The 26,653-nt window shown below is 42.8% G+C and overlaps 1 protein-coding gene across 2 annotated transcripts; it reads right to left on the bottom strand.

Moving 5' to 3' along the window:
* Positions 1-417: 417 nt before the first annotated feature.
* Positions 418-22,464, bottom strand: LOC114665414 (zinc finger protein 501-like). Of its 2 annotated transcripts, none has more exons than XM_028819975.2 (3): positions 22,248-22,464; positions 7,766-8,193; positions 418-2,100 (listed from the first exon to the last, which is right to left on the bottom strand). In XM_028819975.2, the coding sequence occupies exons 2-3, from the start codon at positions 8,154-8,156 to the stop codon at positions 1,028-1,030; spliced, it is 1,464 nt and encodes a 487-aa protein (XP_028675808.1). In that variant the 5' UTR covers positions 8,157-8,193; positions 22,248-22,464; the 3' UTR covers positions 418-1,027. The 2 variants fall into 2 exon arrangements, with proteins under 2 accessions (XP_028675808.1, XP_051782181.1); XM_051926221.1 differs by having other exon boundaries at positions 7,766-8,190.
* Positions 22,465-26,653: the final 4,189 nt, after the last annotated feature.

Raw genomic sequence — 26,653 nt, 5'->3', positions numbered from 1 at the left:
CAGGTCTTAATGACCAACTGTTTAATTTCTTCCTTTATCTTCTCCAATAACAGCTTTTGTCTCACCTACCCTTACCTTTTCTGCCCTGGGTTTGTTCTTTCCTTCCCGTCTCATATTTGTTTCCTGCCGCTTCCTTGTTAGTGGCACACCTGATGAAGGCAACACAAAACGTTGTGTCTTTTACCTTCTCAGTCAGAATGACATACTGTATACCAGAGGTGTTCAAAATATACCGCAGCAATTGTCACTCTCTGGGGGGATATTTTACAATTTGATCTGCAGAGGGAATGATTTTGTACCTCTTATACAGCACGACTGGGGAAAGAGGGTTGACATTTTTGTAAAAAGCATTTGTCACTTCCATTTCTTTCCAGATAAAAGACAAGCATGCAATATATTGAGGACAACAATTAGTTTTATTTAGGGAAGGCGATTTGCAGGACACACAGATGAGTAATGGCCAGTAATGACTTGACGTTGCCCAAAATTCATTACAGCAGAACCTTCCTCCTTTCCTTGTCTCCACTTCTATTTTCTACTTCTTGTTGTTCGAAGCTCTACTGACTTCCTTATTTACTTTAATTGCTCCAATTATAGAGCTTAATTAGTGTCAATTATCCCATTCAGTTCGGACACTGGAATTTCTTTCTGGATTTCAGTTTAGTATCAGCCTTCCTGGCATATTCTTCAGTTTGGAAGCTCATCATCAGTTATGGTAGCAATATAACCGATCATTTCTTCAGTTTTTCTCAGTTGCCATGCCTTTTCTATTTTAATGGACCAGCAGCACTGGAAATCTGACTTGACACCAGAGTATAGGCTGTCTTATTCTTTGGAGATTCACACTAATGGTACCACCATCGTGTACTCTAGTGCTGAGATGGCTGGTGGGTACCACTCTGCTCAAACTGAAGGAGTTTGTTTCTTAGATCCTTTTTAATACTATAAAACCCACTTTCCTCGTCAATGAGACTTCGGCAATGAAGCCCAATGCTCATTAGGACCCAAGAGCTCTGGAGAATTAGCATTACACACAAACCTCACTTACTGCTTCACTCCTCCTGCTTTCTTCCTGTCTCATGTGAACTCGTTTGTGCTTCTTAAGATGGTGCCTTCGGTTGAATCCTTTTCCACACTCGGTACAGCAGTAAGGCTTCTCTCCCGTGTGAATCCTCACGTGACTCCGAAGACTTTTGCTGTCAAAGAATCTTTTCTCACACTCTGTACAGCAATAGGGCTTCACTCCCGTGTGAATTCTCCGGTGCCTCCGCAGGCCTTTACCATCAGCAAATTGTTTGCCACATTCAGGGCAATGATATGGCTTCTCCCCGGTGTGAAGTCTCGTGTGACTCAGGAAACATTTCCTGTCAGAGAATCGCCTGCCGCACTCCGTACAGCCGTATGGTTTCTCTCCGGTGTGAATCCTTTTGTGGCTCTGAAGGGAGCTCATCTGTGAAAATCGCTGGCCGCATTCGGAACATCCAAACGGCTTCTCTCCAGTGTGAGTTCTTGTGTGGCTCCGAAGGTGGCTCATTCGGGAGAATCGTTTCCCACATTCGGAACAACAGTACGGCTTCTCTCCCGTGTGAATTCTGGAGTGGGTCCGGAGATGGCTCCGGTATGAAAATTGTTTGCTGCATTCGGGACAGGTATAGGGTTTCTCTCCAGTGTGAATTTTTGAGTGACTCTGAAGGTGGTTCACCCGTGAAAACTGTTCACCACATTCGGCACAACAATATGGCTTCTCCCGACTGTGGATTTTTGTGTGTCTCTGAAAATATCTCTTCTGTGAAAACTGCTTGCCACATTCAGAGCAGCAGTACGACTTCTGTCTTGTATTGCTACATTCAGATTCGCGGTTAAACATTTTCCTCACCTCTTTGCACAGAGACAGAGCCACTAAGCTTGTATTGTGCACCTGCTGCTGGATGCTGATGGCATCTATCCCGCTTAGGATTGGAACAGGCAGAGGACCGCACTGTGGTGTCCAGCTCTCTGATCCCGATGTCAAATTCTTCAAATTTTCATGATGTACTGTCTGTTGTGGTTTGCACTGCAGAGTATGTAAAGACGGGGGCAAGCTGCAATCCTCTTGTAAATCTGCAGGAAAACAAATTAACAGCTTTACATAAGGATGGTAAGTTTACAAAAAGAGTGAACAATACAAAAGCATTTAGTGTGAAGTAACGCAAATTGACAACACTCCAGTTCGCTCACTGAAAATAGACTCATTTTATCATCCCTATGCTTTCATTTTGCTATTACAGTGGTACCTTGGTATACATCCTTAATCCATTCCAGATCCTTTGACTTATACCAAACAGGACGTAGATCAAATGAATTTTTCCCATAAGAAATAAAGGGAAAATGATTAATCCGTTCCGATGAAAAAAAAAAATGTTATTGGCATATTATACATTAATGGGGTTGTATAAAACAATTTAAACACTGCTTAATACTAAAATACATAAATACAAAAGCAATTAGATGAAATAAATGAAAATGTAACCTCACTTTTTAATAACGTCTTTGATTTTCACAATCATAGATACCATCGTTCTCGGCATACGGTATGCAGCAGCAGAGTCCCGGATATGACGCCACCTTCATACTTTTCAATAATCGATTCAAATGTACGCGAAAAAACACAATCATGTGAAAATTCCCAGAGTTATAGCGCGGGTTGTTCACTGAATGCTAGCAACTGGCGTACTGATGCTCGTGGGCAGTCGTGGCTTTGTCTCGAGAGAGGTAAACAAGGGTAGCGTGCGGTGTTCTAGCATGCGAGTCGCATTCCAAACAAAGGTCGTATACCAAGCCAAATTTTTCCCGTCCAAACAGGACGTATACCAAGTTGGACTTATTCCAAAGCAGACATATACCGAGGTACCACGGTATAAGAAAAGAAAAAAAAATGCACTCATATTATGTCACCATGTGTTTACAGTCATGTGACAAAGAAAGTACCCCTCTCTTTCAATTTTAAGATGTTACGTATCAGGACATAATACAAGAAAAATCATCTGGTCCATAGCAGGTCTTAAAATTAGGTAAATACAATCTCAGATGAACAACAGCACATGCCATAACACACCATGTCATTATTTATCTAATATAAAACAAAGCCAAAAGGCAAAAGCAGTGTGTGAAAAATGAAGTCCACCCTTACTGCTTCCATGGGAATTCAGCCACATGCTGCTCATCAAATGCACTCGATTAACTGATCATCAGCAAGTGGGACCACCTCGATAAAAACAGAAGTTTGCTGATCTAGAGTATTCAGATGTTTGTTAATGCCAAGTCAAGGAGGCAAGACATCAGCAATGACCTCAGAGAAGCAATTATTGCTGCCCATCAGTCTTTAAAGGGTTATAAGGCCATTTCCAAACCATGTGAAGTCCATCATTCTACAGTGAGAATGATTATTCACAAGTGGCAAACATTCAAGACCGTTGCCAATCTTCCCAGAAGTGGACGTCCCAGCAAATTCACGCCAAGGTCAGACTGTGCAATGCTCAGAGAAACTGCAAAAAAAATCTAAGAGAGCTCCATCTCTGATTCTACGGGCCTCAGGTAGCATGTTCAATGTTAAAGTTCATGACAGTAGAATTACACAAAGACAGAACAAGTATGGCTTGTTTGGAAGGGCTGCCAGGAGAAAGCCTCTTCTCCCTAAAAAGAACATGACAGCACGGCTTTGGTTTGCAAAGTTGGATCTGAACAAACCACAAGAGTTCTGGAACAATGTCCTTTGGACAGACAAGACCGAAATGGAGATGTTTGGCCATAATGTACCGCTCCACATTTGGTAAAAAATCAAACACAGCATATCAGCACAAACACAAACACCTCATGCCAACTGTCAAGCACACTGGTGCAGGGCTGATGATTTGTGCTTGTTTTGCAGCCACAGGACCTGAGCACCTTGCAGTCATTGAATTGACCATCAACTCCTCTGCATATGAAAGCATTTGAGAGTAAGATGTCAGACATTGGGTCATGCAGCAGCAAATCTACAACAGAATGGCTGAAAAAGAAAGGTGTTGCAATGGCCCAGACAAAGTCCAGACGTCAACCTGTTTGAAATGCTGTGCAGAAACTGAATGGCCACAAACCTCAATGAACTGAAGCAACGTTGTCAAGGAGAGGGGGCCAAAATTCCTCCACCATGACGTCAGAGACTGATAAAGTCAGACCAAAAACGATGACTTCAAGTTATTTCTGCTCAAGGTGCCTCTACCAGCTATTGAATCATGGGGTGCAATTAATTTTTCCACACATGGCTTCTCCATATTGGCTTCATTTTTATTAAATAATAATACGGTGCAGTCTGTTGAGTGTTGTTTAACACCGAAGGTTTAGTTTTAAATTATTTTAGAACCTGCTAAGGACCAGATGTTTTATGATGTCCTGATAAGTACCACCACAGAGCTGTAAGAGGGTGTACTTTTCTTTTTCACATGACTGCATGCGACACTTGGACTCTGCTGGATTGACCATGTCCACCAGAGGTCTGATGAAAGCACCATTGTGGATCTCTTTGTGTGGCGAGATGGCCATTTGCACCAAAGCACAAGGTCGTTTCCACTTCCGCTTTAAGCATGTTGGCAAAGTCCATGGCCATAGATGGCAATGTGCCAGGGAGGGTGTTTGTTGGAGACGGGAGATCTGGTGATGAGCCAATAAAAGAGAGACCACACTGAATCAAACAGCAGCTAAGAAGACAGCGAGTGCAGTGAGAAGTAATTCAGGGAACAAACGCAGGCAAGCAGCCAGAGAGACCACCACACACAAATCAGGCTCTCCTGCCATAACAAGCGCAGAGCCATCAGCACTTCGTGATTCTCTACCTCATCCATGTGTATATATGCCATGGTCTCTGAAGACCAATGGATGCCTATCTACAGTGTCATGAAACAGTATTCATCTCCATCTTCATTCACTCCATATTTGTTCATTCATAACACTTCATTGTTTCTGATCTCCAACCCAAAGTAGTAGCCGTTGGGCCCTTATCCTAAAAGAAAAACTGCCCCGGGGCGCCGTACTTTGCGCTTTGACCTCGAAAGGTCACATGAAAAGACAATTTCTCCTCGGGGATTAATTGCACCAAATACCAAAAAAACTGCAGCTTCACTGCCAGCTGCAAGAGAGATGCTAAAAACAGCAAGCCTACCAAAGTCACCCAAGAATTAAAAGTACTGCCCCTCAAGTGAACGATGGCGAGCTACCTAAAAAAGCCACGGAGAGAGCAAAGAATCCCTTGGCACTCAGACAAGCACTGGCACAGTGTTGCGATATTCAGAATGGCAAAAAATACATCTTTAAGACAACATACAAACTTTATTTTATTATGGACAACTGTTGCCCGCACTGACATGTCCATTTATTTTTGATAATACTTTATTAATCCCTGAGGGGAGATGAGCTTTTCGCATGACTTGTTGAGGTCATAGCTCAGCATTGCAGCATTTTAATGGCAACTTGATTATCAGGCTTTTAGTGTTCCTGTCTGACAGACAACCATGGCAGGGGTGGGCAATGTCAGTCCTTTGGAGAGGGGGGCTTAGTGGCTGCAGGTTTACCAGTCTCTGACCTCGTTTAATTTTATGGCTTGTCAGCCTGCAATGTTAGTTTCTTATAGCGTAGATTTATTCCTTTCCAAGGATTTCATCCAAATGATCTGAAACCTAAAACGTCTGTCACATTTTTCTCTTAAGTGTTTTAGTCAGTTATTCATTCTTCAACCGGCCATATCCTAACACAGGGTCACAGGGGTCTTGCTGGAGCCAATCCCAGCCAACACAGGGTGCAAGGCAGGAACAAATCCCCGAGCAGGGTGCCAACCCACCGCAGTTAAGTGTTTTATTAACTCTTTTAGGGCGGGTGTCGACTTTTGTCGACAGGAGGGGTTGAAGGCTAATGTCGACAAAAGTCGACATCCAGGGATAGGGGGCGACAATCAGCTGTTAATGGCGACAAATCTCACTGTCACGTCACAGGCATTCCCTCTGTGCTTGGAGGAATGCTAGACTCATTGACTCGGCAACTAAACCTTGCGTGTGCGTGAGTTGCGAAATGTAAACAAAGGCAAGATGGCATCGACATGTCACAAGGGAGTGAAGCGAGTGCAGAAAAGAAAACACTCAGCAGACGATGTTTTGCGCATTATCGTGGAGTCGGACTCTTGATTTTTCAGAATAGGATTTTATTGGCAGTGATCAGGAGATCGAGCAAGAGAGTGAGAAGCAGGCATCAGCTGATCAGACACCAGCTGATGCCGCGCCAGCGGATCTGCTGCCAGTTGCGTGCCTTCGCGCAGCCGATACATCTACGGCAAGGTTCGCATGGGATAAATACACATACATTGATCCGTTGAGAGCCGATGTGGCTACCGGAGTTTACAAGACGGCATGGCTTGCTGTTGGACACGACAGACCACCAGCTGCTGTACTTCAGGCTGCTCTCTCCTGATGCTGCTTTTCAGCTACTGTCAGACGAGACAAACAGGTAGGCACATATTTTTTTTGAATCGTGGGCTGTGCTTGCACCGCATTCTCATTTTTCAAAGTGGAAACCCACAACGAAAGACGAGATGAAGCGCGCTGTGGCATTACAAATAGAGATGGGACAGAACTGGTGATATAACTTCAGGGAGCATTGGTCCAAACATGTTTTGTCCCCTGGTGGCTTAGGTACGTGCTGCCGCAAAGTTTTATTCACTTCTGTAATAAACAGAAGCAAATCCCATGGGGTGAGCCAGGCTATAATGCCATACATAAAGTTCATAAAGTTTCAGAAGATGAAAAGAGGTGACAATACGGTTTTCATGCAGGCAGAAAACTTGGTGGCAGTGGCATGGCACGATGGCAAATGGGTGACTTGTCTCTCTACAGTACACACTAACAATATATGTGAGAAAGTGCAGCAACAGACAATTGAAAAATAGGCACCAAAGCAACACGTATTGTAAGGAGTGCAATGTGGCAATGACTGAAATTGGCTGCTTTGAGCGAGATCAGACTTTGCTGTGTAAAATGTATGTGATATGTATGTGAAATCATAGAGAATTCAGGCTCATACAACACGCAAGACAGTAACATTTGTCAAAAGGAAATATTTTTTGTTGATTTGATATGTTAAACAATTGCTTTGTGTTCTTTTTTAAAAAATGTTAGTTTTTGGAAAAATATTCAGCCCTGGGAGAAAAGAAACAAAAAAAAAATTAGCCCTAAAAGAGTTAAACCGAAAAGTGTCTGATGAATCCACGCAGGTGTAAATGGAAACAAGATAGATGGAGAACTGCCGGCTCCCTTTGTCACTTGCATTTTACTGCTTATAAGGAGCCATTAAAAATACTGAATGCAGCCGTTTAAATTAAGACTGAAATAAGCAAGGGTGGGGAACCTTAACAAGCGAGACCATTAAAACGACGCATCAAAATGTCATTTCAGCAATAAGTGACTTCTCATTAAGAAACAGGGTTGGAACTAAAAACCTGCAGCCGCTGCGTCCCTCCAGGGCCGACGTTGCCCACCCCTGAATTATGCGATCAACAAGGAGGGAAGCCACAAGCTCATGGCTGTAATGATTTCTGTAAACCACCAGATGTCACTCTTTTCAAAGCTTTGTATCTTTTCTTGGCACAGTCAACAAGAAGCATCGTGGGGGCTTCATCTGCCCATCACTACACTGCAAAAGACTGGCCTTTCTAGTGAACACCCACTGGCCCAAAATTCACCATATATGGTTACTTTTCACTTACCTTCATCAGCTTGATTTGAAAATGCTAGTTGTCCTTCTATGGTTCTCCCCAATGATATTTCCTCGTCTCTTTTTACACCGGGCATCAGTGGCTCATGCTTTACACTGACCCATGGTTCCAAAGATGAGCTTTGAGAAGAGACTAATCCATCTGGACAGTGCTCCGACTTGACCTGGCCTGTACTCTCGTGTCTCGCAGTGCCACCTGTGACAGACTCCTCCTCGGGCTCTTCTTTAATGACTACTAACCCCAATTCACAATCTTCCTCCTTAATGGAGGGACTGTCCTGACTGATGCAGACGGAGGCCCACTCATAATCCTCCACCTGCTCCTCTTTAACTTTGGCCATTTTCTTCACGTCAGCCTGACATTTCTCCTGCGTCACAGCCATTTGTGGGTTACGTTAAATGGCAGGCTCTTCTTCTCTGCTGGGGAAAATAAAAATGTAATGACATTCAGAACTGAATCAGAAAAGAAAAAAAAACACATTTGCAGCTTTGGTTTTAGCGCTTGCTGAGTTAAGGTTCACATCACAGACCACACTATAACACAGTGTGTAGCAGTGTCAGTTTTTTCTTTAAATTATTATTTTTTTTAATATTGCATCTATTTGACTTTATCTTAAAATAAATTGTCAACATTGCATCAGAACATGGTTACATTTCTGGTTGTTTGTATAATAACTTGCACATCGTAATTGAAGCAAAACTAAACACTTCAGCAAGGATTGTCATAATATTTTGCCACTTTTACACACAGTCTTTCAAATCATTTTATGATTCTTCTAATAAAATAGTCATTTTAACCTCCTTGGTGTTAACCCTGAATGTGAGTAAGGCTCAGGGTTCAATGCTTGTCGCTGTATACGTCCCTCCAGACGCTAACACCAGTGATAGAAGAGAAGCACTCCATGAACTCTACCAGGCCATTAGTGAACAACAAACAGCGCACCCGGATGGATTCCTCACCACAGCAGGAGACTTCAACCACGCAGATTTAAAAAATTTTATTGCCCACATTACACCAACATGTGAACTTCCCTATAAGAGGAGACAACTCGCTGGATTTGGTGTATACAACCTGCAAGGGAGCCTACAAGGCCTCCCCGCTCCCCCACCTAGGCCTCTCTGATCACGTCACCATCATGCATACGGACCCAGAGTGAAACCATCAGACCAACGCAAAAGCAGGTACGTGTGTGGCCAGAAGGTGCCTCCAGTGCTCTGAGGGACTGTTTTAGCACTACAGACTGGGACATTTTCAAACAAGCAGCCGCTTACAATGACCACACAGACATTGAGGAGTACACCGAGGTGGTTACAGCATACATTGAAAAATGTACTGATGAAGTCACCCATTACAAAAAATATCACTGTTCGTGCTAACCAGAAGCCATGGCTGACAGGAGAGGTCCACAGGCTTCTGAGGATCCGTGACGCAGCCTTTAGGCCCAGTGACACTGCAGGACTAGCAACAGCCAGAGTCAACCTGTCCCGTGGCATCAGCAGTGTGGCAAGAAAATATCTGGACACTTTAGCAACACCAGAGATGCACAGTCTCTCTGGCGTGGCATCCAAACCCTCACTAATTACAAACCCAGACAGAGGAGCAGCTTCAGCGATAGACTGCTGTTACTGTCCTGCTCCATTGACAGACTGAGGAGATCGTTCCTCATCCACACTATGCAACTCTTCAATTCCACCCGAGGGGGGACATCACACTGCTTAACTGCCTAAATGACTTCTTTGGCCGGTTCGAGACACAAAAGAGCACACCGGCACAGAAAACCATTCCCCGTCCTGGCCGAGCAGGCTGTATGTCTGGCCCCAGCCAGCGTGAAGAGAACCCTCTCTAGGATCAACCCATGGAAGGCAGTCGGACCAGACAACACACCTGGTCGTGCTTTGAAGGATTGTGCTGAGGAACTCAAGGATGTCCTTGCTGACATCTTTAACATCTCCCTGGATCAAGCTGATGTTCCCACATATTTTAAAGTCACAACCATAATTCCTGTCCCTAAGAAGCCCCTCCCATCTAGCTATAATGACTATCGGCTCGTAGCACTGACTTCCACCATCATGAAATGCTCTGAGCGGCTGGTTATGCAGACTATTTAGTCCATTCTTCCCCCCTCCCATGAACCGTATCAGTTTGCACATTGGTCAAACAGGTCCATAGAGGATGCCATTTCTGCTGCTCTCCATCCAGCCCTCACCCACCTGGACTCAAAGAACTCCTATGTGCGAATGTTGTTCTTAGAGTTTAGTTCAGCATTCACCACAATCATTCCCCAGCAGCTAATACAAAAACTCAGCTGTTTGAGACTCAAGACCTCTCTCTGCAACTGGGTTTTGGACTTTCTTACAGGGAGGCCACAAAATGTGCCGGTCGGCAATAACACCTCTAAGACCATCATGTTGAGCACAGGGGCCCCACAAGGGTGTGTGCTCAGCCCGTTGCTCTTTACCCTGCAGGCCCATGACTGTGTACCAATCTACAGTTCCAATCACATTGTCAAGTTTGCAGACGATACAACCGTGGTCGGCCTCATCACCAACAACGATGAAGCCAACTACAGGAATGAGGTGAGCCAACTGGTCCAGTGGTGTAAAGACAACAATCTCTTCCTGAACGTGGGAAAGACCAAAGAGATTGTGGTCGATTTCAGGAGAGGTCATTCACAGCACCCCCACACTGACCATCGATTGTGCAGCTGTGGAAAGGGTGAGTAGCGCCAAGTTCCTGGGGACATACATCTCTGAGGACCTCTCCTGGTTAGATAACACCACATCGCTGGCCAAGAAAGCTCAAACCTGCCTGTACTTTCTACGCAAACTGAGGAGAGCACAAGTTCCACCCCCCATCATGTGCTCTTTCTACCGGGGCACAATTGAGAGCATCCTCACTAACTGCATCTCTGTGTGGTATGGAAGCTGCACTGCCTCCTGTAGGAAGTCCATAGTGGATGCAGCCGGTAAGATCATTGGTGCCCCACTGCCCTCCCTCAAGAACATTTTCCACACCCACCTCACCCGTAGAGCCATCAGCATTGCTGGGGACTCCTCCCACCCCTTACATTCCCTTTTTAGCCTCCTCCCCTCAGGGAAAAGGTACCAGAGCCTCCAGGCCCGCTCCACAAGACTGTCACACAGCTTCATCCACCAAGCTGTCAGGATGCTGAACTCTGTCCACTACCTTCTCCCCTTGCCCCTGGACCGTAACAAGAGTCACTATCTACCAAGTACCCTACCTCAGCTGGTATTATATAAGGACTCAATATTACATCTGCTGCTAACTGTCTGTCTTTTTGTACATCTCACAAGATACTCTATAATGCACCTTCTCATTTTTTTACTGTAAGTGGCTTTTGCTCTAATGACTATTGCACATTGTACACAGTTCTACTTTACAAGTTCTAATGTTATTTATCTTATATGTTATACTGTTATATTTTATTGTACTACAAAGATGAGTGAGTAACAGTATTTTGATTCTCCTGTATGTTCTGCACATATGGTGAATTGATAACAAAAGGCTATTTGATTTGATTTGATTAATCCCAAATCAGACCGGGGTGGCAGCAGTAATACACTGTTACAGCATAAAGCCCAACTAACTTTCAGGACTGTACTCTGCTGCCACCTAGTGGATAAAATAACATATCACTCTGCAAAAACACACACAAAAGAATATTTGTATTTTTGTCAATAAGATAACTCATCAATATTCAGAGAAGTGTCCAGCTACAGTCAGGACAGTTTTAGGCCTTGGACAGATCTGAGCACTTCAGACACTATCAGGTCCATAAATTGACACCCCCTTCTGGAGCTCCACCCCCCAAATCCCCCCCCCCCTTTAGTTCCTGCACTCAAATGTGTATCCAGGTTTTATTAAACTTCTAAACTATCGAGGTCTCTCAGTTCTGCATCCGAGGCAGTTGTTTTGAAGTCATATATAACAAATTGAACAAAAAATCTTAACATTTTGTATTTTACAAGTATGCGTTTTATATCTGCGTTTGCCATATCTCATTCATGAGACTGCACTTTTTAATACGTTGGTTATATGCTGCACTCAACGGAGTAGTGGATCTGTGGCTAAGAAGGCTGACCCCATATAAAAATGGGAATTGCTAAGGAAGAAGACAAAGAAGAATAAATTATAGGCTGCACTCAGCTATGCTTAACACTACATATTCTTATAGACTCTGAATCAAATAAATTATATAATTTGTGTAAACAATCAAAATATGTAATACTACGCACCTGACGTTTAGGAGCTCTTTAGAGTATTGTCTGTGTTATATTATTAGTACTGTATTATTACTGGTGTACAAAATTTGAATATTTATATTAAAAATGCATTAATTGTGGCGGAGTTTATGCTTCAGAGGCATGACACACTTGCCCTCAGAAGCACGAAGAGGTGTAAAGTAGTTATTTGAGTCACCCAGCTAAGTCCTTCTCTGTTAGCCGAGCAACTTTGTGTACCCATTTGCGGATGGCTGGCGACCTTGCAGCAAGTACGAAGAGACTTTAATTACATGACATTTTATCCTGGTGAAGCTTTTTTTTATTTTTTTATTTGTAATAACTATTTTTTGTGCACACGTTCATGTTGTTATATACTATTATTATTGGCACCCCTGGTTAAGATGTGTTCTTAGGCTTCTAATAAATTCTTTTTTTCACAAAAAATATAGGATCACAACACAAAAATGTGAAAAATCCAACCTTTAATTGAAGTACATTTGTTCTTGGGGGAAAAAAAATCCCACATTAAGAAATACATTTTTTGCATGAAATCATGTGTGCCATAATTATCGGCACGCCTAACAGTTCCTATAAAATAAATGTAATTGAAGCATTTTTGTAATTTCTAGTTTAGTTTTTAAAGTTGATCAGAGTAAATTGGAACATTTAATTAGTAATGAATGAATTCCTGTGTCCCTGGGGTATAAATATGACGTGACACAGAGTTCTATTGCACTTAGCCACTCTTCAACATGGGACAGACAAGAGAACATGCCATTCAAGTCAGGCAGATGTGTGTCGACCCTTGTAAGTCAGGTAATGGCTACTCGCCTAAACCTGCCTGTATCTACAGTCAGAGGAATAATAAAGAAGTGTAAAACAATGGGAACAGTGACAAACAAGGCTGGACGAGGACCACCACGCACAGTGAGGAGGATGGTAAGAGAAATAACAAATTCTCCAAAGCTCACTGTTAGAGAACTGCACCAAAGAGTGCTATCTTGGGGGTCACAAAGTCTCCATGACAACCATAAGATGCTATCTTGGGGGTCACAAAGTCTCCATGACAACCATAAGATGCTATCTCCATGTCAACAAGCTGTTTGGGAGACATGCAAGGAAAAAGCCTTTTCTTACCTACACGTCTGGAGTATGTTAAGCAGTATTGGGGCTTCCACTGGGACCGTCTGCTTTGGTCAGATGAGACTAAAATGGAGCTTTTTGGCAACAAACATTCTAAGTGGGTCTGGCGTGAATTCAAGAATGAGTATGCGGAAAAGCACCTCATGCCCACCGTAAAGTATGGTGGAGGATATGTGATGCTGTGGGGCTGTTTCTCTTCCAAAGGCCCTAGGAACCTTGTTAGGGTGCATGGCATCAGGAACTCCTTGAAATGCCAGGACATTTTGAATCAAAATCTGGTGGTCTCTGCCAGAAAGCTGAAGATGGGTTGTCACTGGGTCTTCCAGCAGGATTATGATCCTAAACATATGGCAAAATTGACAAAGAAATGGTTCAGTAGACACTCACTCAAGCACCTCCCATGGCCATCTCAGTCCCCTGACCTCAACCCCATTGAAAACCTGTGGGGTGAGCTAAAGAGGAGAGGACCCAGGACTCTGGACGATCTAGAAAGACTGTGCAAAGAGGAATGGTCAAAAATCCCTGTCTCTGTAGTCTACTATCTTGTGAAATGTTAGAGGAGAAGATTAAGTGCAGTCTTGTTGGCAAAAGGGGGTTGTACCAAATATTAACAGCCAATAATTCTCGCACACATGATTTCATGTATAAAACACTTCTTAATGTGAGATTTTTTTCCCCCAATGACTAAATCTACTTCAATTAAAGGTTGGATTTTTCTCTTTTTTGTGTTGCGAACCTATATCCATCCATCCATTTTCCAACCCGCTGAATCCGAACACAGGGTCACGGGGGTCTGCTGGAGCCAATCCCAGCCAACACAGGGCACAAGGCAGAAACCAATCCCGGGCAGGGTGCCAACCCACCGCAGGGTGAACCTATATTTTTTGGGAAAAAAAAAAAGAATTTATTAGAAGCCTAAGAACACATCTTAACCAGGGGTGGCAATAATTGTGGAGGGCGCTGTATGTTATATGGTTACATCATACAGATAACTTGTAATACTGAGCAAAGTAGTAATATTAAATGTCTTGTCTTACTGCCATCACGCATGACACCTTTTTCAAGTTTGTTCCCCACACTGCTATTTCTAAGGATGAATGACTCAAGTCGAGTCGGGCCATCTCGGCACAACATGAATGAGGCACATTTTCACATCACAGATAACTGGCACATTAATAGAGTGGAAATACTATTTATTTACATAAGCACCTTCACTGTATGTACTGTAATTAAGTTAGGAAAAACTATCTGCCATGACTGATTCTGCATTTCAAAAACACCTTTTGGTTTTTTGATTTTTACAAACCATCATTTTATGCTTAATTTAAAGTCGAGTTAGTAGTGAATCACTATTGTCATTATCCAAAATATCTGCAGTGCCACATCATTAATTACTGTTCAAATGTAATGAATTATTATTATTATTATCTCTAAAAAAAAAAAAAAAAAGCCTCCTTGTTTTATGTGTAACAAGGGGGCTCTGCCCCCTGCTCACTTCGCTCGCCTACCCCCGGCGTTTTGAACCCGTGCCCGCCGGGCAGCCACGTGTGAGGATGACGCACGTTTAATACGGAGCGTTCGCCCGTGTCACTCTGGGGCCCCCTCACTGTTAATACGGAGCTCCGTCCGTACTATTATGCGGTGCATTGTGGACTACTGCAGACCCCGTAGTGTTTCCCGTTTCAGTTTGTATCTCGGTCAGTCGAGCTTTTGTTTTTGAAGCTTTTGAATTCTGGTCTTCATTATCAGTAACCTGCTGTCCATGTGTTTGGCCCCCTCGTTTAACCTGTTTATGATGTTTTACTTTGCTTTCTACTCTGTCTTTCATTTCTGATCTCGCTTTATTCTGATTTTGTTTTAATGACACCTGGTGCGTGGTGAATATATTTTCCCTTTTTTGAGTAATAATTTTCATTTGTTTGCGATACTGTGATGTTTATCGTACTGTTAATAATGCATCACTGTAATGTGATTCACCTATGCTGTATAGTTTGAACGTGTGAGGATGACGTATGTTTAATACAGAGCGTTCGCCCGTGTCACTCTGGGTCTCTCCACTGTTACTACGAAGCTCTTTCCGAACTATTATGCGGTGCATTGTGGAGCACTGCGGACTCTGTAGTGTTTCCTGTTTCACTTCGTATCTCGTTTAGTCGAGCTCTTTCTTTTTGGAGCAGTGCCTGCCTGGTCTGCGGCATTTCAGACGCACGTTGTAGGCGCCTGCGTTCATTAATTATATCCAGGCAGGCGCGTGTTTGTATCTCGGTCACTTGAGCTGTGTCGTGTTGAATCCGTGCCTGCTTTGCCTACGCAGTTTGAGACGCGCGTTGTAGGCGTCCACGTTCATTAGACGTGTGTCCGTACCATCTCGGGTTTGATGTATGAACCTTTGTGGACTCCGTAGTGTGTCCCATTTCACTCTGGGGCGGTGCGTTGACTCCTCTTGTTTTACTATGTCTCCTCCTGCGCCTTCACCACGCATTAGTGCCACTCACAATATGGCGGCGACGCCTGTGGCTTCTGTATTATGTCGGTTTTTACCATGCTGTGTAGGCGCCTTTGTCTTTTGTACTTTACCGCGCCTTCCGACGCACGATGTAGGCGCCTGCACCTTCCGGGTCCGCCTCCGCTGTGTGGTGTGGACGTTTAACTGTCGTTGTTTCTGCCTTTATATTCTGTATCTCGGTGTGCATGTGTTTCGTGCCTAGGTTTTTTTGAAACTGTTGCATTCCAGTTTTCATCATCTGTAACCTGCTCTCTATGTGTTCGTCCCCGTTCTTTAATCCCTTTATAAAGTTTTACTTTGTTTCCTACTCTGTGTTTTATTTCTGACCTCGCTTTATCCTGCTTGCGGCATGTCAGACGGTTCGTAGTCGCTCTCGTTTTACTCTGGGCAGAGGCGCTTTGTTCTGTAACCTGCTCTCCATGTGTTTGTCCCTGTTCTTTAACCTCTTTATGACGTTTTACTTTGTTTCCTACTCTGACGGTTCGTAGTCTCTCCCGTTTTGCTCTGGTGGGGGGGAGGGCTTTGTGTGGCACTTGCGCACTGTCTTTTGCATCCACGGGCAGGTCCCTGCGTCCATATCCGGTTTACCATTCTCGTTTAGTAATATGGATATTACGAAAATCAGGCACAAGTTTAAAAGAAAAAAAAAAGTTTTTAAATAAAACAAACAATACAGGCTGTTTTTGAAAATGGATTATAATTTTTGTATTTTGCTTTAAACGCACACCAGACAGAAGCAAAGATGCTTTGGTTAATAACGCAAGTACAAAAACAAGAGTACAACACAGGCACAAGGTGGTAAATGTGGTCTGCGCTGGGGTCCTCAAGTATTCTTTGTGGTACAAAGCTTGAGAAACAACACTTCTTCTTTTTCAAAAAGCTCTTCCAACTTTCACGTGGGGTTGCCATGCAAGACCAGAAGGCACTGTTTTAAAGTACATCATCTGATTGGCACTTCTCTGTATAATTTCTACATCAGCAGACACTACATTTGTGTTGTTGGTTGCATTTCTGTAAACAAATGAATATTAATTACTAGAACATTAAAAATGTGCCAAACAGGGTGAAAGTACAAACAGCACATAGTGGGATGGCACAAAGTGAATGGCAGCACCACTGCCTCGCAGTTAAGGAGACCAGGGTTCACATCCAGGGTCCTCCCTGCATGGAGTTTGCATGTTCTCCCCATGTCTGTGTGGGCTTCTTCTGGGTGCTTCAGTTTCCTCCCGCAGTCCAAAGATATGCAGGTTAAATGAATCAGCGACGCTAAATCTGTGTTTGGGTGTGTGTGTGTTCACCTTGTGGTGGACTGGCACCCTTCTCCAGGGTTTGTTCCTAGAGTGCTGTGTGCAGTTTTGGTCTGCAGGCTGCAAAAAGTCTAGATAAGAGCGACTAGGCTGATTGCAGGACTACAGGGGACAAGTTATGAGGAAAGATTAAAAGAGCTGAGCCTTTACAGTTCAAGAGATTAAGAGGTGACATGACTGAAGTGTTTAAAAGTATGAAGGGAATCAGTCCAGTGGATCGAGACTTTAACTTATGGGTAAATTTGCACAAACAATAGGAAGATTTTCTTCAGAGGACTACAAACATGTGCAATAAGTGACCAAATAGTGTGGTAGACAGTCAGACTTTAGAGACTTTCAAAACTTGACTCAATGTTATTTTAGAGGAATTAAGTGGATAGGACTGGCAAAGTTTGTCAGGCTGAATGGCCTGTTCTCATCTCGATTGTTCTAATGTTCAGTGCTATCGGGAATAGCCTCCAGAATCCCACCCTCTCCCACAAACCTGGTCTGCATTAGAAGGTTAGAAAATGAAATGACAGAGTGAATGGGAGGCCGCTTCCAGTTAGAAGAAGTCATTGCTGGATTAGTGCAGAGAGAAAAGCAATAGCAACGCCTGATCAGTTACAAAAGGCAGCTTGAAAACAGAGCAATAAAGGCTGCCTTTTTGGAAATCTTCAATAATATTACACAGGGGCAGAAAGGCCCTCTCTTGGTGTGGGATTCTGCTGGTTTTCTCCTACATGCAGACATCCCAGACATGCAGGTTGGATGAACTGTTCTGGGTGTGTGTGTGTGTGTCTTTGTCCTGCAAAGGCCCATCTCACACTCAGAAGGGTTAGGACGTCTTTACATTGATGGAGGTTGGTTCTAGCACTAGGTGGCACAGTGGTAGTGCTGCTGCTTTGCAGTAAGGAGACTGTGGATGATTGTGGGTTCGCTTCCCGGTTCCTCCCTGTGTGGATAGCGCTTTGAGTACTGAGAAAAGCGCTATATAAATGTAATGAATTATTATTATTATTATTAGCACCCGCCCATTCTAAAATGAAGAACTATTGGCATCCTCTCTGTACTCATTTATGTTGTATCACATTAAAAAAAAATGTCATTGTCACTTATGGGCCAGTGGTATATATGATTTACCTTCCAGTAGGAAGGGTCTGGTGCCCACCTCGGGTGCTCAAAGCTTGCTGGGATAGGATCTAGTTGCCTTGCTACGCTGCCCTGGATAAGCTGCTTTAGAAAACAGATGTACTTATGAATATTACACTAATACATTAGTGGAATTAATAAACAATAATATATTTTAACAACAACAACAACAACATTTATTTATATAGCACATTTTCATACAAAAAGTAGCTCAAAGTGCTTTACATAATGAAGAAAAGAAGAATAAAAGACAAATAAGAAATTAAAATAAGACAACCTTAGTTAACATAAAAAAAAAAAAAAACGAGGGAAAGATTTGGACAATTAAAGCCATAGGATTTTGTGACATTTGAAATTCTAAATTTACTTGTCTATTAAATATTACTCTAGGTATGTGTTATTAACCTGCTAATGTGCCCCATACCCCACACACTGACACAGTCACCATCTGACAAAGGGGATGTTCTGGGAAAAAAAAACAGATTTGAAAAGTGTGTCTTATAAAAGTAGCTTTAAGGAGTTGTTTAAAAATTAAAGGGATCTGATCTTCACTCATTCTCGTGGCAGTGGCAGAATACAGGTTGAATTTTTTAGCACTAGTTTTAAGTAGTGTTTGTCAGTTAATGGGACACAACAGTAAGTGAATACATTTAATATTTGAGATAAAGAGATGGATGGATGTGAAAGGCACTATATGATAGATAGATAGATAGATAGATAGATAGATAGATAGATAGATAGATAGATAGATAGATAGATAGATACTACATGAAAAACAGACAGACAGGCGATTTATTTTAGTGTAATAGGCAGGATTAGATAGAGAGACAGACAGACAGACCTTTATTTGTCCCCAGGGAAATGTGGTTTTTACAAATAGGATAGACTGAATTATCCAGAATGATCACATAATCATTTCTACTACTTATCCTCCTTGACCTGACAGCTGCTTTTGACACAATAGACCATAACATCCTTCTTCACCGCCTGCAATACACTATTGGACTCTCAGGAATTGTTCTAAATTGGTTTACATCATACCTGACTGGCAGAACTGAGCATGTCACCCTTGGCAGCGCAAAGTCCCACACCCACAACGTCACCTGTGGTGTTCCACAGGGCTCTGTGCTGGGCCCTATCCATTTTACTATCTACATGCTCCCCCTTGGAACTGTCATTGGCAGACATGGTTTATCGTTCCATTGCTATGCCGATGACACTCAGCTTTACCTCAGGACTACTCCCACCTCCTCTACTGCTCCTCTGCCAACATCTACATTGTCTACCTGCCTGGAGGAGATAGAGGCATGGATGAGGCTCAATTTTCTTCAGTTGAACAGATCCAAAACATTAGCCATCTTAGTTGGTACATCACATCATCTCCGCTCTTCTACCATCACCAGTATCACTCTCGCTGGTCAAAACATCCTCCTTTCTACATCTGTCACCAATTTGGATGTTAAAATGGACCCTCAACTCACCTTTGACACCCACATCAAATACCTCTGTAAGTCTTCTTTCTACCACCTCAAGAACATCGCTAAACTCCACCCAACTCTCACCCTGGCAGATGCAGAGAAGCTCGTCCATGCCTTTGTCTCCTCCAGGCTGGATTATTGTAATGCGCTCCTCATTGGGATTCCTGGCAAGTGTATCCAGAGACTCCAGTATATTCAGAACAGCGCTGCCAGGATCCTGATGAGGGTGTGAAAGTATGATCACATCACCCCAATCCTGAAAACCCTTCACTGGCTCCCTGTTTCATTCAGAATAGAGTACAAGGTCTCCCTTCTTACCCATCAGTGCATTTATGGACATGCCCCTCTTTATCTACAGGAACTCCTTACCCCCCATAACTCCTTACGTTCCCTCCGCTCTGTACACACTAACACTCTTCAAGTCCCCAGAACTAAGCTCAGCAGCATGGGTGACAGGGCGTTTTCATCGGTGGCGCCGAGGCGGTGGAATGCCCTCCCTGATTACCTGAGTGCCCCACAGTTGACCGAGGCCTTTAAGCGAAACCTAAAAACTCATCTTTTTAGAAAGTCATTTTGTTAAAGTATTTTATAGATTCTTCTTGTTTTTTTTTATTTATTATTCTATTTTTACTCTGTAGCACTTTGGGATTGCTAAAATATAAAGTGCAATATAAATAAAATTTATTATTATTATTATTATTATTATTTCTAAGCCCCATGCGTGTTTTAATCCCTCCACAGACAAGCCAATGGTGGTCACACTCACCAGTACTGACACAAATCAAGACACCCAAGATTCTGTGCTGTACAATGGCCGACCCTGCACTCTGACCAAACCACCCCAGGGGATTAACAAAGTACAGTATATCAAATCCAATCCAATCGCCTAATATTCAAGCTCTAAACTGTTACGTATATTTTGTAAATAAAAGTATGGACATTTTATTCGAAAAAAATGGTGGAAATATTTAGGAAAAAAAAATATTTTATATCAAACTACACCACTGTTCATACATTTCAACAATCATGAAAAAACATTAGGTGTAAATAAAGAAAACACAAACTGTAATACGTTTCCTGTTGTATGATGTATAGGTGGTGGCACATCTAAAGAAATATTACTTCTAGTTTTAGTTTTTTTGTTTTTTGGCAAAAAACGTTCAGTACAATTTAAGGCCAAAAATAAAAAATTAAATAAAAGTGGTACTATGAATCTTTCTATATTACTTTTTCACTTTTCTGCTCACAAATCTATTATTATGATTATGATTTGGTCTTTTGTGGCCTGTTGGGGATGTCTCACAACCTCAAATACCAATCCAAGAGTTCAAAAAGACAAAATAAAAATATGAGGTTTTAATTATTGAAAGCCTAACATGTAACACATGAGAACAGTAAAGTACAAAAAAATTCTGCCAACATCCCTCATCACATCCCCCAAGAATGGGAGCCCAACTAAAGAATAATATCCCCTGGCTCCTCTGTTAACATGTGTGTGTGTGTGTGTGTGTGTGTGCACGCACCCCGGTTCACTATCCACCACATTTGGATCTTCACCCTCCCTCTGTCCAGCATTGGTTACCCAGACCTTATTGCTGGTTGCAAAGGGTTAAAGCTTCAGGGCCCCAAACATCTTCCAGGTACCCAACCGTAAGCACTATTAGGGTCCAGGCTGACATCAGCCCACATCCGGTGTCATATGAGTGGGACTTCCCCTAGTGGCACCAGAGATTCCTGGAAATCAGACTCAGTACCAGATTGGTTGTCCTCCCCAGTAGGCCTATGAGCGCCACCTAACAGTTTGGGGAACCTTAAACTCTGTAATAAAGCCTATATTATGGCCTCTGGGGTCCTGAAAGACATCCTGCTGTGAGGACAGCGCCCTCTGCTGGTCAATATGGGCAACGCTATACAGAATAACCACACTGCAAATTTCTGATGTTATTTTTAAGTTTTTGTTTGCATTGTTATTTGAAATATTTTGTTTTTCTGTGTAATTGCTTGTTAATTTCTGTAAAGTGGAATTGGGTTTCAGATATGCTGCTATACAAATACATTAATATCATTACTACTACTGCTGCTGCTGCTGCTGCTGCTGCTGCTGCTGCTACAACAGTTTTTATTGGCATTTCAGGTCTATACATAAGCATCGACAAAATCTTACATATTATTTTAATGTTGAGGGCAAAAAGCTTTATTTTTTTATCCAAACAATTTTATTTATATGCTATTTCTTAAACAATTCTGATTTTCCTTATTGATCTCCGCTTAGTTTTTACAGTTCCGAAGGTCTGCTAATACGCACCGCAATAGTTTATAGACACCTTTTAGATTTGTTTTTTGCTCAAAACAATATTCATAATGTTATCCATAATTGTCTAATACATTTAATCGCACGGCATAAAGCGCATGGTAATGTTGCATTCTGTGAAAATCGCGATGATATCATTTTGACAGAGTTTTGGAAGGAGTGTCAAAGCTCCGTGCGTATGTCATCGGAGCCTCAAAACGACAGACTAATTACACCGAGTGTCAAAAATAACGTAGGAATTAACAAACTGATACAAAGTCTGCAAATATCTAACCGCAGATCAAAATAAAATCGGAGAAGGTAGAAAAACCCCAAAAGCCATAAATCGAAGAGGCCAAACTCGGCTCACTTACCCTTCTCTTTGTCAGCGATGCGCTTCTCTCTACAGCCGTTCGCTCTACGACCTCGCACACACACCGAGACACCCGAGCTGACCAGTCGAGGCCAGCACTCAAAAACCCGGCAGAACACCGCAGAGAGACACGAGGTACACCGCTGCTCCTCTCCAAGAGTCCGGCAGCGACTTCTGCAGCTCCGCTCAGCGAAGGAGCCAATTAAACTGCACAACCCCGTGGCGCGATATAATGACGTCACCATCTGGCATATTGCTATCAAAATAAAAGTCTACTTCACGTCTCCTGTATGAAATAGCCGTCGTTCTTTAAAGTTGTAAAAGGAAGCATCGTCCGTTAATGAGCTTAAACAGTATCCGAACAAAATATATTCTGCTCTACTATTATTAAATCAATTATTTTACGAATTCCTAAATCAACATGACCGAACCATACCTAGAAAATGTTTTTTTAATGCAAAAAGTTAAATACGGCTCACAGTAACAGATTGTCTGCTTGACCTGTTTAAAAAAAATAGTTCCGTTGTTACTCCTTTTAAATTTACAAATATAACCACATTTATGCTATGTTTTCAAATAAAACAGGCAGAATTCTTAAGCACTACATCTTTAAAGAATAGCGCAACTCATTAAGGACATAATCCCCTAAAAAAAAAGTTTGCAATAAAGTACATTCCTACAATAAACGCAGAACAGATCGTGCTAAAAGTGCACGAAAAACTCCGCTTCGGCTTTTTTTCTTAATTTTACAAAATGCATGTTTTTCCAGGATAATATCTATGAAATCACTAAAATCATTCTTTACTTACTCTATGAATTAATAGATTATTTCTCTGGTAACGCCAAACCTTTTTTCATTCGTATTTTCGACAAATCTTCCCCAACATGAAATCATTTAAAGTGTGGTCTCTAAAACATACCGAAATAAGGAGCTAATCTTTCTATTTTTATTGGAAGGACTCAACTGCTGCATCAAATTGTAAAGGAAATGTTCTTCTGAAATATTGTGAGCCCACTAGATGGCGATGGTGAGTCATATGACGAGCTGAGTTTAACTCTTTCACTGACCATCTAATAAGGCTGGTCAGAGACTTCTCTGATGTGGCGATAAAGGACATGGGTGTGTGAGTGTCGACTGGGAGAAAGTGGAGAGCTGAGGAGAAAGTGGACAAAGCAATATCTAGGCCTCAACACCAGGGGGTAGGTAATGGACAGGGTCGATACATGGTGGGCTGGATTTAGATGGGGTGATCCATCCACCTAGCCTATGGTCAAAGTCCAGTTAGAAAGGGAAGAAAAGATGATTATCACTGAGGTGACCAGGATGGAGCAGAAGGAGAACAGAGTGAGGGCTGTGGCATGAGGTCGACAGGGACATTGGACAACATTGGAGCTGAGTGGTATACAATACAATACAATTTATTTTTGTATAGCCCAAAATCACACAAGAAGTGCTGCAATGGGTTTTAACAGGCCCTGCCTCTTGACAACCCCCCAGCCTCGATTGAAAAAACTCCCAAAAAAAACCCTAGTACAAAAAAAAAAATGGAAGAAACCTTGGGAAAGGCAGTTCAAAAAAAGACCCCTTTCCAGGTAGGTTGGACATGTAGTGGGTGTCAAACTGGGTATACTGGGCAGACTTATGGAAGCTGTCTCATTACCTTATCAGAGCCACCTACAACACATTTGCCATACCCAATTCCCCTAAGGAAGAAGAGCTGCTCTGCCCTTTCTTCTGTAGTTCCTCTGTGTTCCAAGACCAGTCCAACCTGTCAGTAATGTGGACCCCCAAGTACTCGTATGACCACCTCTACACCCACTCCTTGAGTAGTGACAGTGAGGCTCTTTGGTGAGGTGGAAGTCAATAAGCAGTTCCTTGCTTTTGCTGGTGTTACATTTCAGATAATAATTCTCTTTGCACCAAGAAACAAACTTCTCCCCCTGTCTCCTCTCTTCTGTCTCATCCCCCTTATCAATACACCCCATAAGGTTACATTTACTTATTGGGTTGATACCTTTATCCAAGGTGACTTACAACATTTATGATACAATTGATTACATTTCTTTTGGTTTTCCAATTGGAGCACTGGCAGGCAGGACAAGTGACTTGGTTATGGTCATACAGTGTCATTAATGGGATTTGAACCCACAATCACAGGGTTTGAAGTCCAAAACCTTAACCACTACGCCATAAGTGCTGAATCATCTGACCTGCTGTTATATTTCTAGTCTGAGGTGTGCAGAGTGAAGAGCAAAGCAGACAGGCCTGTTCCTTGTGGTGCTCCAGTGTTGCTCACACAGTCCTCGAGTCTCACAAACTGTGGTCTGCCTGACTGATAGTCCATCATCAGGACAATAAAAGCTCATCCACCTGCATATCTCTGACTTTAAACCTTAACAGAGATGGCTGACTGGTATTGAAGGCACTGGAGAAATCAAGAAAAAAAACAGATTCCTCACAGTGCTGCCAACTTTGTTCAGATGAGAAATAAGCCTTGTGGAGCAGACAGATAACTGCATCTTCCACTCTAATCTTTGTCTGATAGGCAAACTGCAGTGGGTCCCGATGGTCTACCACAAGATGACTCATATGGTCCAGGACCTCAAAGGTCTTCATGATGGGAGACTGAAGTGTAGTCATTAGGTGAAGAGGTGCCTGCCTTCTTTGGAACAGGAACACTGCAGGGTGTTTTCTGCAGCAGTGACACTTTCTGAAGCCTTAGGGACAGACTGAACAGGTGACAGGACACCACAAAGGTGGTCAGCACAAGCCTCAAGGGTTTGAGGACTGGCTACATCTGGTCCTACAGCTTTTCCTGTGTGTAGCTTCCTCAGTTACCTCCTTACTTGGTCTTCAGTTATGACCATTCCAGTTGAAGAAGTAGGAGCTGTTGATGTAGTAGGGATGGCGAAGGGAGACTGGTCATCGGAAGAAGGTGGCAGTGGGAGTTAAAAATCTATTACAACATTGGTTCAAGATGTTAGCTTTGTCCACATCCCCATCCACCACCTGAGCCCTGGTTTGCTGAAGTCAAGTAATGATGCTTAGTCCATTCCAGACATCCTTCATGTTATTCTGAGTGAGTATTTTAGCTCTGTAAGCGATGTTGAAAGTACACCGTTGAAAGTATCCTGGCTGGATGCATGACGGTGTGGTCTGGATACCTCACTTCACTTGCCAGGACTGCAAACTCCTCCAACGGATTGTCTGTGCAGCTTCTAAAATAATTGGGGCTGACCTTCTAAAGCTTCACACCATGGACTCTGCTGGAAGTCTGAGGAGAACTGAGTCCATCATCTCTGATGACAGCCATCCAGCTTGTCCCGTTTTCACTTCAGGCTTCTCATCACTCACTCCACACACTTCATGGACAGTCCCACACCCCCCTCCAGGTCATAAGGTCATTGAGCTCCCCTGATCCTACGTGCCCTGCACTGTGTACTCTACCCACTTGCTGATTTTGTACATTCCTTTTTTTCACTCTTATTTACTGTATTTACTTATACATCAGCACAATTGTGACATAAGATATATAAACAGTGCCTTCCATAATTTTTGGTTTCTCCCTTTGCTCCATAGTTTAAAATTACAAATCACACAATTCAGTTGCATTAAAGTGCACATTGCAGACTTTCATTTAAGGGTCTTTGCACACATTTTGGTGACACAGCACTGTTTCTACATGGTCCCCCCATTTCAGGGCACCATAATGTTTGACACACAGCAATGGCAGGTCTATTAAAGCCACCATCACATTTAGGACTTTGTCACATATCCCACATACAATGACTGCTGCAAGTCTGTGATTCATAGACATCACCAGGTGCTGGGGGTCCTCTCTGGTGAGGTTTTGCCAGGCCTCTAATGCAGCCATCTTCAGCTCTTGCTTGTCCTTGTAGGTTCTCTCTTCAGTATATGGAAGGCCTGCTCAGTTGGATTAAAATCAGGTGACTGACTTGGCCATTCAAGAATTTTATATTTTTTAGCTTTTCTGTGTGTCCTCAGCAATGTGTTTGGCTCATTATCTTGTTCTAGGACGAAGTGCCTGTCCAATGAGTTTGAATGCATTGACTGGACCTTGAGCAGATCAGATGTTTCTACACACCTCAGAATTCACTGTGCTGTTTCCGTCAGCAGTTCCATCATCAATGAGGAGAAGTGTGCTAGGACCTGGGGCAGCCATACATGCCCACCCCATAACACCCCCAGCACCGCCATGTTTAACAGATGAGGTGGTCTGCTTTAGATCTTGGGCAGTTCCTTCTCGTCTCTACACTTTGCTCTCACCATCACTCTGATCAGGTTCATCTTTGTCTCGTCAGCCCAAAAGACCTTTTTCCAGAATTCTGCAGGCTCTTTGAAGTCCTTTTTCACAAACTCTGTGCCATCCTGTTTTTTGTGGTCTC

The sequence above is a fragment of the Erpetoichthys calabaricus genome, chromosome 1 (genome assembly GCF_900747795.2).
Source record: "Erpetoichthys calabaricus chromosome 1, fErpCal1.3, whole genome shotgun sequence".
Lineage (NCBI taxonomy): Eukaryota > Metazoa > Chordata > Cladistia > Polypteriformes > Polypteridae > Erpetoichthys > Erpetoichthys calabaricus.
The sequence above is the reverse complement of the archived record's forward strand: the minus strand, read 5'-3'. Positions and strand labels throughout refer to the sequence as shown.

Excerpts from the sequence above, each read along its gene's own strand:
- LOC114665414 (XM_028819975.2), bottom strand. The coding sequence starts at position 8,156 with ATGGCTGTGACGCAGGAGAAATGTCAGGCTGACGTGAAGAAAATGGCC. Across the intron at positions 2,101-7,765 it reads TTCAAATCAAGCTGATGAAG|ATTTACAAGAGGATTGCAGC; the intron begins GTAAGTGAAAAG and ends GTTTTCCTGCAG.